General features: G+C 36.8%; 1 protein-coding gene across 1 annotated transcript in view; it reads left to right on the plus strand.

Annotated features, from left to right (window-relative positions):
- The window catches only part of SPON1 (spondin 1), a 201649-nt gene that overhangs the window by 54038 nt on the left and 133529 nt on the right, over positions 1–14082 (plus strand). The window contains exons 4-5 of the mRNA XM_009461422.2: positions 11883–11956; positions 12616–12738. Of these exons, the coding sequence (XP_009459697.1) occupies positions 11883–11956; positions 12616–12738 (197 nt within the window). The remainder of the gene's footprint in view (positions 1–11882; positions 11957–12615; positions 12739–14082) is intronic.

The raw sequence follows: 14082 nt of genomic DNA on the forward strand, positions 1-14082 counted from the left end.
CCTGAAAATGGTATTTATCTTAATTCTTTTTGTCATATGAAGCACCACAAAATCGATTCTGATTTGTTTCCTTAAAGGGGCAGCTACATTTATTATTGTAATTCTTTAGAAATTATGAAAAGAAAATACCACCTAGAAAAGGAATTGCTCTTCGTGTAAACTGCCTGTTGAATTGATTCTTGTTGTCTTTCTACTTATCTGGTTTGACAATTTTTTTAAGGGATTTGTGAAAGGATTGAAATACTAAATTCAGCCAACAATTGGGTGGGCCGTTCTTTTTTTTTTTTCTTGCAGTAATTAGGTACCCACTTTTTCTATCTTTTCTGTGTGATTAGATATGCATTAAGCATCTTTGCTATCTGGACAAGAACACTCTGAATGCTTTTTGCGCTGCTTTCCTGAAGAAACGGATTTGTTGCTCGATCAGTTCACTGCTTCAGCAGAATGTAGTTTAAAGTCTTGCAGTGCACCAGAAAGCACACTTGATTTCTTTAATGGTTTCTGGGTTTTCATTTGCTGCAGAAAGGGTAGGCTTGCAGACATAGCAGCCTGGGTCTAAAGAGGGAATCAGCTCTGTTCATTAGGAGGATGATAAGCTTGATGCTTGCTCACTGCACAGACAGTGTATGTAGCTATACATATACAGTGTATACACTAAGGGTAGTGTATACCCTTAATATGTACCAACAACTCGTTTAAGTTCTACAGATTACCTATCATAATGTTTCTTCCCATAGATTTCTCTGAAAATGGTATATACGCTTGTTCTGTACGTAGAAAAAAAGGTGTGCTCTCTCATGCCTTGCAATGGTTTGCTGAAGTAAATACATGAGGAGACAATGAACTCGTATACAAAAAAGAAAAATGTTCCACGCTGCAAAGATGATGCCATGTAATGAGGTACCACCATTTCATGACAGTTCATAAAGCAATTCTCTTGTTCATCAGAGTTACTTTAGATAACAAATACTAATGAACAGGCATTTATCTAATTTCTGTGAGTAAATCATGGACAAAACACTGTCTTCAATGTAGTGAAGAAACACAAACAGCTCTTCATTCTTGCCAGTTTTATAGTAGTAGTCTATATTTCTGCCACACGTAGTTCTACTCACGAAGTACTAAATTTGTTCAGGCGAGTAAGTAAAATAAAGCTAAACTCATGAAGAGGAGACAAATTTCACCAATACTCAAATAAGTGTTTTCTGCATTGTCTTTATCAGTAAGCAACTTGGCTCAGCAAAAATAAAGTTTTAAGTGCTGTCCTTATAATTTTGTAGTTTTCCAGTGGCTACTCATGCATCAGAAGAAATTCAGGCTGTGATTCTCTTCTGATTAAGTGAAACTGAAGTTGGTAATTGATTTCAGTAGAAGGTCAGTCCTCAACAGAGTGTCATCTCACAATCAGCAGCAGCATAAGATTGCAGGGCACATCTAGGTTTTCAAAACACCCTCCACATCAGTGTATCTGATAATTGTATGTTTTTAATTTTCAAAGCATGTACTTTTTCTGTCTCTTTTTCTGTGTAAATGTTTGGTGGGAGCAAATGACTGCCTGCTATAAAAAGCAAAGTCAGATAGGTATACCTTATGTTTTTGTTTTGAAGATCAGGAGATTTGTTTTCCCTGTTGCTTCAGTTTCGAAATCCAAACCACCTATTGGAAAAGTTTAAATTGCAGTGTTTGGGTGTCAGTCTCAAACACATAATCAATTCACCTATTTCCCATACACATATCTGAAGGAGCACCTCTGTTCGTCTCTACAATGCCTGATCCCTTGCTCTGTTTCCTCCGGTATCTCTAATCGCGCTTTGTGTATCTCAATTATCCACGTTAAAACATCTCCCTGTCAGTGTTTCTAATGAAGTTAAGAATCTAATTAACTGCCCCTTTTCTTCCAAATAAAACTTCGGTAGGGCTGGATTCCAGTTCCTAGTATATGCCTGCTTCTCAAAGCTGCTAATATGAAGGGTAATTTATCATCTTAATCCTTTTCATTACTACTTACTACTGTTCACAATGCTCCTTTAATAGTTCTATTCATGTGATCTCCTTGTCCTGATGATTGAGGGAGATACAGACTGTGTAGCTTTTGCTTAATCCCTGATCCTTTAAGCATAGTTGTAATCACTTCCTCCATGACATGATGACCTTTATCTGGGTCAACAAGGCTTCAGGAGCCCCACAGAGGCAAAAGGCTTCTTGATACTATAGGGTTTTTTCCCCTCTCCCTGATGCTATATGTTGTTTTATAGAAAAGGCTTCAAATCACGTTGAGAAGGCATCGGTCGCTTCCAAGGAGTTTCATTACCCCAGCCTGTTTTGGGAAGCTAATGTATATAATCTACATGTAATCACATCCACAGTCTGACAACCCACTGCTGCAACAGAGAGATACGACTAGGCTGCTCTTGCCTTTTCTGTGCATATCTTGGACAATTTTTGATCCATTTCCTAACACCTGTTTCTGCACCTTTCAACATTGCTATTTCTGTAACCCTAAGAATATTTTTCTGATTTTCATGTAGCGTGCTCAGCAATTCTTCTTTCTCTATTTACTTTTTTGGTCCTTTTGTTTCTGCTGTGCCCTAGTAACAGCCATTACTGTTTACTTCATATGTCCCAGGTCGTCTGCTGCTTTAGATGCTGAATATACCTTATCATCCCATTCAGCTTCCTGATTCTTACTGCTTTGAGCCTTTAGATGCCTAATGCACAACTGATCCACGTGGCAATTCCCATGCTTATAAATCTCTTTTGCACCAATCCTTATTCAAAAATGACTCTGTCACCCAGCCTTTACCTTCTCCTAACCTAGTCAAACATCCAGTATCGTGTTCTCTTCACACAGTAATCTGAATCAGGTAAAATTACAATTGACCCAGCCTTTTGTTGTCTTTAAACTTCAAGGATTGCTGTAGTCTGTTTGCCAGGGTGACCTGCTTAGAGTGTTCCTTGTATGTTGTCCCATTCAGGTTCAACGTATGCATGCCCTGAGCACTGTTTCTGTCAATATACTTTGAAATTCCACCAGTGAACCAAGGGTGATTTGTGCTGTAACTTTGTATTGAAATCCTTCAAAATCTTCCTCAATCCCATGTGTACGTGTTGTTTGTAAATGATTGGGCATTGGCCTTCTGTTCCCATATTGATTAGGGCACAATAAAAGAGATCAGGTTACTGAAAGTTCCTGAGGCTAATCTGTGGTTTGTTAATATTAATGTCCATAGAGCAACAGAAGTATTGGAAGCTCTGTGCTTTCTGGCAGAGTATACTTTAAAGGAGACATCTTATTTGCATCATGATAGGGGCAGTACATGCGAATATTTCATTTTTGTATTGTCCAAGCAGCTGCTAAGCATTCCCAAACATAGACTGAAGAGCACAGTTCTGGTATTGCTATTTTTATGTATTCATAGGTTACTGGGGCCAGCTTGTTTTTTTGATCTGTTGTAGCAAAACTGCTACCAGTGCTACTGGTGTGGCAGCTAGTCAGACACAAGAAGGTTGTATTGAATTTGTCATTTTTAGGGCTGAAAGAGGAAGCACAAAAGCCCTGCTGTACAGGTTCCCTGCTATTGCATTCTCCAAAAATCTGTGTACCAAAGTTTTGCAACAATATTTGCTATAAATCCTTACAGCAACTAATTTTTGCAACCAGAACAATTGCGTGAACTAGAGGCACCACCCCAATGCTGTCCTCAGCCACAAACCTGTTGCAGCAGATGTTGAACAAAGAATAAGGAGAAGCTTGGTGAAAACCTCCCTAATGACGTAGAATAATTTCATGGATTACTTTGATCATTGTTTGGTAATTCTGTGTTGTATGAGCAGGGTGGTCTTTCAGCTATCTCTCAAATACAATTTGATCGTGCCTTCTTCCCATATACTGTCCCTTCAGAATAAGAAAAGTGGAAAAGTTACGGATCTCAACCCTTTTATCTTTAATGGTCTTTTCTTTCATTTCTCTGCACTCATATCTTTCAGCATAAACAACCAGTATCTCCTGTCATTAGCTGTCTGAATGTTCAGTAGGCTGCAGTCTCAGCTGTCAGCGAAAGCTCTTAGAAAAGCCCAGGTAGAAGAGATTCAGTTTTAACAGGTATTAATTCTTGAAATTTGAAACTTGTGTCTTAGCTGCACTAAGGAATTGCAAGTCTCTTCTTCTGATGGTTCCAGTTCCAGTGGATTTGTGGTGTTAGACTTGACCTCAAGTACTAAAGGTACTGCATCAAAATTAAACTTCCCTAGGCAAATACGTTCATAATATTAAGGTCTCTTTTAAGAAGTAGTATTAAGCATTTCAATACCAAATCAAGTTAGCTTAGTTTCAGTGGCTGTTAATTTGTTCTGTTAATTGTGGTGCTTTAACCGTCAGGCTCCTGTCTGCTGAAACGAGGTGAAGATTTTTCTGGATTTAAAAACATCAAATACTTTATTCCAATTTTGGATTACTGCTACTGAATACCTAGTAATCAGTATTTTACAAGTGAGTGGACCTGGTTAGGATGTTGCTCTTGACATACGATTTTTGTCTGTACAAGCAAATAATTTACTTATTAAAATATAACTTCAGTATATTGTTAGTTGACACCTCTACCAAAACAATAGTTGGAGAATGACAGCTCTGATATTTTTGTTTTTATCTACGAATTCTCTTACTTCCTTCCTGAATCCCCTAAAAATATTAAAGGTTTAGAACAATTTTTCTGAAGTTTTGGGGAATTTTTTCAAGCTTCATTAACTGGGTACTCATGCTGATGTTTAACTTATTTTGGTTTTTTGATACAGTATGCCAAAATATTTTTTTTTATTGTAACTCCCCAACCTGGAGTTGGGGGAAGGTGGCTCAGGAGGGGAGGGGAATATGTGTAGGATATAAAGATTAAAAGAAATATTGTAAAAGGGCAAATATACTTTTTACTGTGTTAGAGTTGTCCACACTTGCTGTGCAATAACGGCAAAACCAAGAGAGGTCACATAGTGACAGCAAGGAACTTGAGCACTGGTGAAGAGTAGCACATGTGGGAGGGTTTGAAATGTCACCTTTGCCTGCGTGGTTTGTTTTCTGCCGCATCCTGCCATAGCAGGTAAAGCAGGCTACAGACTGAAAATGGGGGCATGGTTGCCTCTTTCTTTTCTTGTTTCTCTTGAATACCCAGAGGGGAATCAAGTCTTTTGAGTTCCCTGTGCAAGTGGGTGAGTGTCATACAGGTTGCATAGACCTTTTAAGCAGAAATAAAACAATGCTTGGTAAGTTTTATTTTTTGTTTTTATTTTTCATTTTGATTTTAGGATTTGTTATATATATAATTTATAATGCTTTAGTTTTGAAATTCATGGAGATGGTACTTGCTACAAAAAACGGTGGCTAGCAAAATACCTGGTGAAGATACAGCCCATGAATAGCAATGGGCTTTAAGCACTGTGAAATTTTCTCGAGTCCTAGACAAACTCATTCTTTCATCTTTTTTGCCTTTGTTTTTTTTTTTTTTTTTTTTTTCCCCAAGTAATAGGTGTAGTATACATGTCAGAAATGATTTTGTCAGTATGAGTTTTTATCCTGAAGATTTTAGATTTAATATTTATGTCTTGTGGCCATTCAAGCAAGGAACAGAGAGATTTTCTGAGGACAAATACAAGTTAGCAGCATATATAATTGTGTTTTCCCTTAGAGCTTTTTGTTGTATTATGTATGATGGCCAAATCAGTCCTGAAGTCAGTGAGCTCCTGTGTATGTGTATGATGGTAGACCCAAGTATGATATGAAGGACAACCAAAAGGATTTTGAAGCTAGAGCAAATTTGTAAGACAACTTTCGAGTACTTTGCTCTTCTTGTGGGGTTTCTCTCAGCTACGTTTTCTGACAGTATGGGTGAAATGTTGAAAAATAAAACTGAAGAAGGATATTCTGGTGTATATGCATGCACTGAATTTTTTAGAAGTGAGCAGCTTTTGTTTTTCATCTGACTAATCTATTAGAGAAAAGGCACTTATCCTGTGCAGGGATGTAAATGTTGAATTATGGCAACATTGATAAACTTCATATTAATATTACCGTGTTTCATCCGACATCACATATCAAGTCTGGTTGGTTTGCTCAAACAGTGTTAACAACATACTTAAACAAACAAACAAACAAACAAAACCCACAAAACAATAAAAAACCACACCAGCTGTGTTAGCTCCTAAGTTAGGCATCAAGAAAGAAATTATTTCATGCAAGTTTTTAATAGTACTGATCCTTGTCAGTGATGGCTGATGACAAAATTAGATTCTGTGTAGATGGAGCTTGTTCTTTGGTGAGACTGAGCACAGTTTCCTAGTTGGAAATTATTTTGAAGAATGTAGTTGTCAAATACCCTACCAGTGAAAAAATTGCTTGGCATCTAATGGCTAAAGGGTTGTATATGCTTTCAGAGGAATTTTAATTTATTTTTAATAAGAGTCTCCTAAATATTAGAAAGAGAAGTAAATTATGTTGGTAAACTTCTGGAAGTTTGCACATTTCCTGACCCTTGTAAGTTCTTGACTGAAACATAGAGCTGTTTTTTTCTAAGACAACATTGGAGGAAATAAAATGAGAACATCCTGAATTAGAATTATTAGAATTATGAAATCCACTAGCACCAACGAAATTACAGTAGATGTAAATACGTAGTTTTCGCCTCACTTTCTAGTGCTAAGGTTAATGGTACATTTAGAAATTCTTTCTCTCCAAAAGACAACAAAACCAAAAAAGCAAACAAACTTAACACCCTGTTAAGTATAATTGTTCTTGGTAATTTTCTGGGGTGGGAAACAACTCATAAGAATGTAATTAAATCAGAAAAGCGTAGAATAATTAAAGAAAATAATTTTGATGGATGGAAGAGCAAGACAAAGTTAACTCATAAGTAATATAGAGCAGAAGTAGTTTCTTATCTGCAATCCAGTAGTTTGTGATTATTTCTCAATATACAGGTGAAACTTGGGCTATCCTCACCAGCTCTGGCAAAGCCTGTTTTATTAAAATATAACTCTAATATTGTACTTAGTGATTTTAATGTAAGCTTAAAAAATGTCATAGAAACAATTCTTATAGATCCTCTTCCTTACTTCTTTTGTCACATCATTACACCCACAGAGGGATTTTAAATTAAGTGTATTTCTGTTGATGCTAGGATTTGACAAAAAGAGTAAGGAGGATGATCTAAAGCTGTTTCTATGAAAGAAAGAAAAAAAAAATCCCACCTCTGTTACTGGTATGACTTGGAACATTCCCAAGGCTGCTCTGAATTTTTATGGTTTATGATGTTTCCTGTTTGTTAATATCCCAAATGCAATTTTTGTGACTCTGGTAGAGCTTTTCACAGCAGGAAGGTACAATCATTGTGGAACTGTGCTGGAGAGGGACCTTCTTATTCCAGGGAAGTCTTTCAGGGCAGGTCTCACTCCCCTCATGCTCAGATGTGGTCTGACCAAACTGAGACAGGACAGAGACTCCGACCTGCTTGTATCCAACCTACAATGTTCTCAAGTAGTATTGCCAAAACAAATATTAGAGAAGCTGCCAGATATTCCTTGATTTTGCTGAGAGAACTACAAAACACAAATAATAAGTAACATTTTTAGGAGTTTTTTTTTTTAAATAAAAACAGGTGCTGCTAGGTGTATATATGCCTGTAACATAAGGTTTTGCTCCATAGTTTGGTAATGGAAAAACTTTAACACAAATCCAGAAGCATCACTTTGAAGATAATGGGAAACAAAGAGATTTTTGGAGTCATATTTGTTTCCTTTTTCTTTTTAATTCCATGGTATGCTGACAGTCAAAGAGAGAAATAAGTCAATTAAAGATCCACTTAAATGTGTTAATACATAGGGGAAAGCAATAGGATCTCCCCTTCCCATAAAGTTCAGACAGCACTGGATGTTGGAAGTGGCAGGAAGGATTTATACAGACTAAGCAGATGTGTACCTTGTGTAAAGTCTTAAGAGCTTTCTTAGCTCTCTGTAAAAGTTAGCCATTACATTTTTAAGCTGGTTTTGTAAGCCTCAAAACTGAAAAAATCTTTAGTCCAAATCAGAACTTTTATAGAGGAATAAATCATGTCAAAAAAAAAAGGGGGGGGGGGGAACAAAAGGTAGTGTTAAAAGCTAAGTAAATACACTGATAAGATACTTTGGTCTGTCTTCAATCTAGAAGCTGATTATTAAAACAGTGAATATTTTACAATTAATTTAATGTTGTTTCTGTCTGAGTATTTGTGAAGTTCTGTGCCTGCTTTCAGTGTTAGCCATCTAATATACCAATCCTGTTCCACTTGGAATCAGTAACAGAACTCCTGTTTAGATTATTGGCTCCATATATAATTTCAAACACAGCTGAAGAGACAATGACTCAGAAAGCTGTGAAGCTTTTGTTGTTAGAAAAGGAACTGTTCCCTTGACATTTCACAGTGACAAGCTAACTGCAGCAAAAAGAATAATATAAGTACACTTCAGGCTTCAAACAATCTTTCTACATTTTATTTCTAAAATAACTGCTTCTGAAATTAAGTACTCATATTATCTTTGTTATCTGCAGATTTGGGAGCTCCTTTATCAAGCAGCTGATTTCTTGTTTGTTTGGATTTTCTAAGTGTTTGGGTTTTTTGATTGGGGTGGTTTTTTTTTTTTTTTTTTTCGAGTAGGCTTTGGAAAACTTGTTCTTTAAAGTGGTATTTAAAGCACAGGATCATGGAATAATTTAGGTTGGAAGTGACCTCTGGAAGTCATTTAGTCTACCTGCCTGCTTGAAGTAGGTGCTGTTACATCAGGTAGGTTGAGTAGGTTGCTCAGGGATGTCTCTGTTTTGAATATCTCCAGGGGTAGAGATTGCACAAGCTGTCTAGGCAGCCTGTTCTAGTGTTTGATCACTTTAGACCATCCTCGTGGTAAGAAAGATTTTCCTCGTACCTGCATGGCATTTCTTGTGTCCCCACTTGCCTGTTGCCTTGCATCCTACCACTGTGCATTACTGAGAGGCCTCTGGGCTCTACCTCTTCTGTATCTTTCTGATAGGTAGTTGAAGACAACAAGCAGTAAGATCCTTCCTTTGCATTTTCTTCTTTAGACTGAGTGAACCCAGTTCTCTCAGTCTCTCCTCAGACTCCATTCCTCTAATCATCTTGATGGCCCTTCACTGGACTTTCTGTAGTAATGCAATGTCTTTCTCTAACTGGGCAGCCCAAAACTGGCTGTAATACTCCAGATGTGGTCTCTCAAGTACCAAATGGAGGGGAAGAAATCACATTCCTTGACTGTGTTGCTCCGCTTTTGCTGAAACCACCCAGGAGGCTGGTGTCTGGCTGCAGTGGCATGCTGCTGGCTCATGGTCAGCTTGTCCACCAGGATCGCCAAGGCCTTTTCTGCAGACCTTTTCTGGCTAGCAGATGCCCTGTACTGTATTGTTGTAACTGCATTATTCCATCCTACGTGCAAGACTTTGCCTTGGCTTTTCATGGGGTTCATGCCAACCCATTTCTCATGTCTGTTGGGATCTGCCTGTCTAAATAGTAGCCTTACCCTCCAGCATGTCAGCTGCTCCCCCTGTTTAGTATTATCAGCAAACTCGTTGAGGTTGCATTCTACGCCCTCATCCAGGACATCAGTGAAGATGCTAGGGGCCCTAGTATCAATCCTGGAAGATGGCTGCTGGTAACTGGCCAGTGTATAAGAAATTAAAGCATCTTGACAATACATGAGTTGCGATGATGCATGTACATTTCAGCTCAGGTTGCTGTTACTTCACATTTTACTCATCATCCTACATGACTGTTTTCCAGTTTTATGGTACAGTGTTTGAAAAACCATGATTGATTGTGTATCAAAAATTGTACGTGTTTCATTGAGTCTGTGTGAAAGTATTGGTTCCCGATTGAAGTGTAGCATCCAAAAAATCTTTAAAGCTGTCTTTGGTTTCGAATGCAAAGGCTGGCAAAACTAAGGTAACATGCCACTGTCACAGGCTGGCCATTGGGCTCATATTCTTGCTAGGAGTTGTTTTGGTGGTTTTGTTTGTTAGAAACCCTGAAAATGATTTCTCAGAAAGCTTTCATTCTGCTTCTCACACACTCGGTCAGTCTCTTCTGGCACCATTTAAATTGTCCCATGATAGTTCTCATATTAATAAAAGACAGATTTAACTAACTCTAGGTTTCATTCACTTTCTGTTATTTGCTACAGGCTCATATTTATCCCTAGTGTAAACGCTGCCTTACAAAGATGAGGCCTAGGAGTTCCCCTTCACCAAATACTGGCAGATCATGCCCTTGCTTTTAGTAAAGGTCAGTCTTGCTCTTCTGTTTCATGCTGTTTTTTCACAGCCTTGGTTGGTTGCCTGTATTGTCCTTTACCACATCTTCTTTAGAAGATGCCAGCCCTAGTAAGGATGAGAGCAAGCTGTAGTTTCTGCACCCTTTCCAGTTTGGTCTAGCTTTAAGAGGTTTACAAAACCCAGTTATTCTTCCAGCTGCTTTATAATGTGTAATAAAGGATTCCTCCCTATCCTACTCTAACCTTGTATCTTGGCAAAGAAAGCACAGTAAAATTGCATTTTATTTTTGATAATTTTATGGGGTGGGACATTGTCAAAGAAAGGTTTACATCACTACCACAACAATTCTAAGCATATATAGTCTTATTTTTCTTCTCACTTCAACTGATATGAGTGAGGAATAACTCCAGTGAGATCAAGGTAATTATTTGACTGTAAAGTTGAGGTAAGACAAAAATCTGGCCCTTGGTATTTAGAGTTTTAAATACAAATGATGGTACAAAATGTTGCTAGAAGAATGTGCTCCCTTACTGGTAAACAAAGAATGCCAGCTCCCAAAGCATGTTCTCCTCAGAAAACTCTCCGTTCAAAGAATTTCTTTTAATTTAACCAAATTCTGTTTTCTTATAGAAAGAAGATAAAGTTTACACGTGAATTAAATTTTTTATAATTAAAAAATGGTTGGAGAAGCTAGTTAAGTTTCTTTAGGACTGAAAGGGCTCACCTGAGCCATTTGAACGTATTTTCCAGTTGATTATTGGTTTTGACATTTACCATATGGTGGTTATACCAGTCTGCAAGAAGAACTTGGGCTTGGTGCTTTGCTGACTTGAAGATCTTTGATGAAAAATTCAATTTATGGTCTCTCATATGGGAGGCTAAAAATCAGCTAAATTTCAGCTGTACAATTCCAGCTGTAAAAAATAAAATTGCTGGTTTTCCCTGTATCATTTTAAGATTCAACCTCCCTGTCCCCCACTAAACTGAGGCTTATAAACTTACATTTTGTTTGAACTGTAAGTCTTAATAAAGTATTCTAGATTTAATTAATTTTAAGGTGGCTTGTCTTTTGGAACCTTTGAATTGCTTTTAAAGACTTTAGCTTATGATAGCTCTTTTTCCAACTTATGTTTTACATGATATTTGCACCAAATTGCTGTCATATATCAGAAGTATTTATGTCTTCAGAATGTCATGTAATTTCCTACAAACAGCTGCTTGCTTTAGCTGTGCTATTTTTCTGAAATTGAATATAATGTCAGTATTTTAATATGAGATTTGATTGAAATACTGAATAGTCAGTTGACCGTCATGCATTTCAAGAGTACAGATCCTCACCATGTGACTATGATTACTTCTCTAAAGGTAATAACATTTTGTGTTTCTGTAAAATATAATAAAATTCAAATGCAAGTTGAAATAAAAGTATCCTATCTGTAGTCCTGTATTGTGTATGTGTATTGTCAAAAGAGGGAAATACGCCTAGGTCTTAGCAGTCCAGATCTGTCCTTTTGCTACTTTATCATGCATTCTCTTCTTCCTTTAAGGATTAAATATATTTAAAACTCTTTTTTCTTTATAGAGCCAGTATTGTGCAGAAGCGCATAATTTATTTTCAAGATGAGGGTTCTCTCACCAAAAAAATTTGTGAACAAGGTAAGGTAAAGTAAAGCATTTTCTGACCTCCTTGTCATGTTCCACTTGATTTCTCTTAACTCATTATATCAAACTAATATTTTGAGGCCTTGAACAGTTTTGTCCAGGTTCAAATTTGGGATCTCCTATTCAATTACGTTCTTCCTTATCACATGTACTGTTCCTTATACGATCTTCCTTGTCTTCCCCTAGATGTGATACTCGCACTTTTTTAGCTAGTCTTCGGGCACTTAGTTTATTGAATCCCGGGCTATTTCATCCTTTCCTAAACCTAAGCATTGGAGTTGGTTATTGCATCCCACTGGAGAATTTATATGCTTTGGCTGTCCAGAAATTTCAAGCCTATTTTGTTTTGAGATCAGCTGAGGTTTCATCTGTATCACATAAGAACCAGAAACAAACTTGTTTTGAATTTGGACAACTGAAATAGTAATGCCTTCTTATTTAAAAATGTAGATTTAAATCATTACATCCACTTATAAATATGATCCGGGTATTTCGGGGTTCTAGTTTAGTCTAGTGTACCCCAACTTAAAAGTAAACAAAAATATATGTTTAACTCGGAATTATTTACTGGAGTATTTATTATGGCAACTTTGCTGTCATCTGTTGATTTTGAGTTGTAACCATTATCAATGGGTACTTTGGTGCTTTTTCAGACTCAGCCTCAGAAGGTGTGACTGACAAACCAATTTTAGATTGTTGTGCCTGTGGAACTGCCAAATACAGGCTAACTTTTTATGGAAACTGGTCAGAAAAAACACACCCCAAAGACTTTCCACGTGAGTATCATTCCTTTACTATTGTTGTACCATATAGGGACTGTGAAGAGGATTGGAGCTTGTTGTATTACACAACATTACTTATTGACAGCTCAGCAGTGTAAATTATGACATATATGGAATACTGCTAACGTTCAGTATTGAAAATCCATGGATGTTTCTGTGAGTGCTATACATTACGAATAAATTCTATTGATTTGCCTGACATTTTGAACTGAGGTGTGTATGAGATCACATTTTCAAGATTTTTCACATTTTCATTTTGGTGAGAAAGGTTAATTTTTTATTTTTTTTTTTGGTGAAAGCTTAGACTGGCTTATAATGTACAGCTAGGAAATAAGATTTTAAGAAAAAGGCTACAAATCATAGGCAGCACACTAACATTTTGATTTTACAACCATGCCAGTCTAGCCAGTATGTTTTCCTTCAAAGTCATTTGAAAGATTCCACTTAGTTTTGGTGAGCCCTGAATCTTGCTGCCCAAGAACATCAATTAGATATATAGTCCTTAGAATATTCTGTCTTTGTCTTTGTTGGTTGAATAGATAGATAAAATACACATTCTGAGCTTTGCCTGTCTGGGTTTTTACAGTTTCTGAACTACAGGGTGAGTATTCTTGTTGCAATAACCCAAGTAACTGTAAAAAGCTAAAGTTACAAAAACGTGTATTATGCATTTGTTCTTTCATTGCCGACTCCACAGTCTGTGGCCATAAAGGCTAGGAAATTATTTGAGAACGTGAGTCACATTTACTGGTCTTTAAACTTTGTTATATTGTCTGTGGCTGATGTATATTACATAGACTTTATATGTGGATTTTCTTTTAATTGTTATTGTCACCGTGTCAGAATATCATCATAAAACTAAAATATGGTTTGTGTGTCAATCAGCTCATAGTTTTAACAGCCTAAGCACTATTGCTTATGTTGAGTCTCTCATACATTTTAAGTTTAATGTAGCATTGTTCAGATATTATTTATCTGCATAATACATGGGAGATAAAATAAGCCAAACCCAGTAATTGCAGGAATGCTCTTTTAGGCTATTGGATGATTATATATCTGCTGAGTGTGACACTTTATATGCATTATTTGTATGGATTCAGCTGGTGGTTAGAAATAAGGCATGAGAAAATGATTGAAAACTATGGAATTAGTGTGACTTAATGATATAATATTGGGGATAAATGGCTTTTTCTTTCAAATCCAAGTTAGTGAACACATTAGGAGTATGGGTGCATAACTGAAAGTAAGCAAGTTGCAATAGTTTGCCGCAATAGTGGAGTCTGTAGACTGCTATCTCTCCCCAGTTACAAAATGGTGAATTACATTAATGTTTTACTT

This window comes from Nipponia nippon, unplaced genomic scaffold (assembly GCF_047370975.1).
Source record: "Nipponia nippon isolate SJK-2023a ecotype South Korea unplaced genomic scaffold, ASM4737097v1 scaffold_10, whole genome shotgun sequence".
NCBI classification, from domain to species: domain Eukaryota; kingdom Metazoa; phylum Chordata; class Aves; order Pelecaniformes; family Threskiornithidae; genus Nipponia; species Nipponia nippon.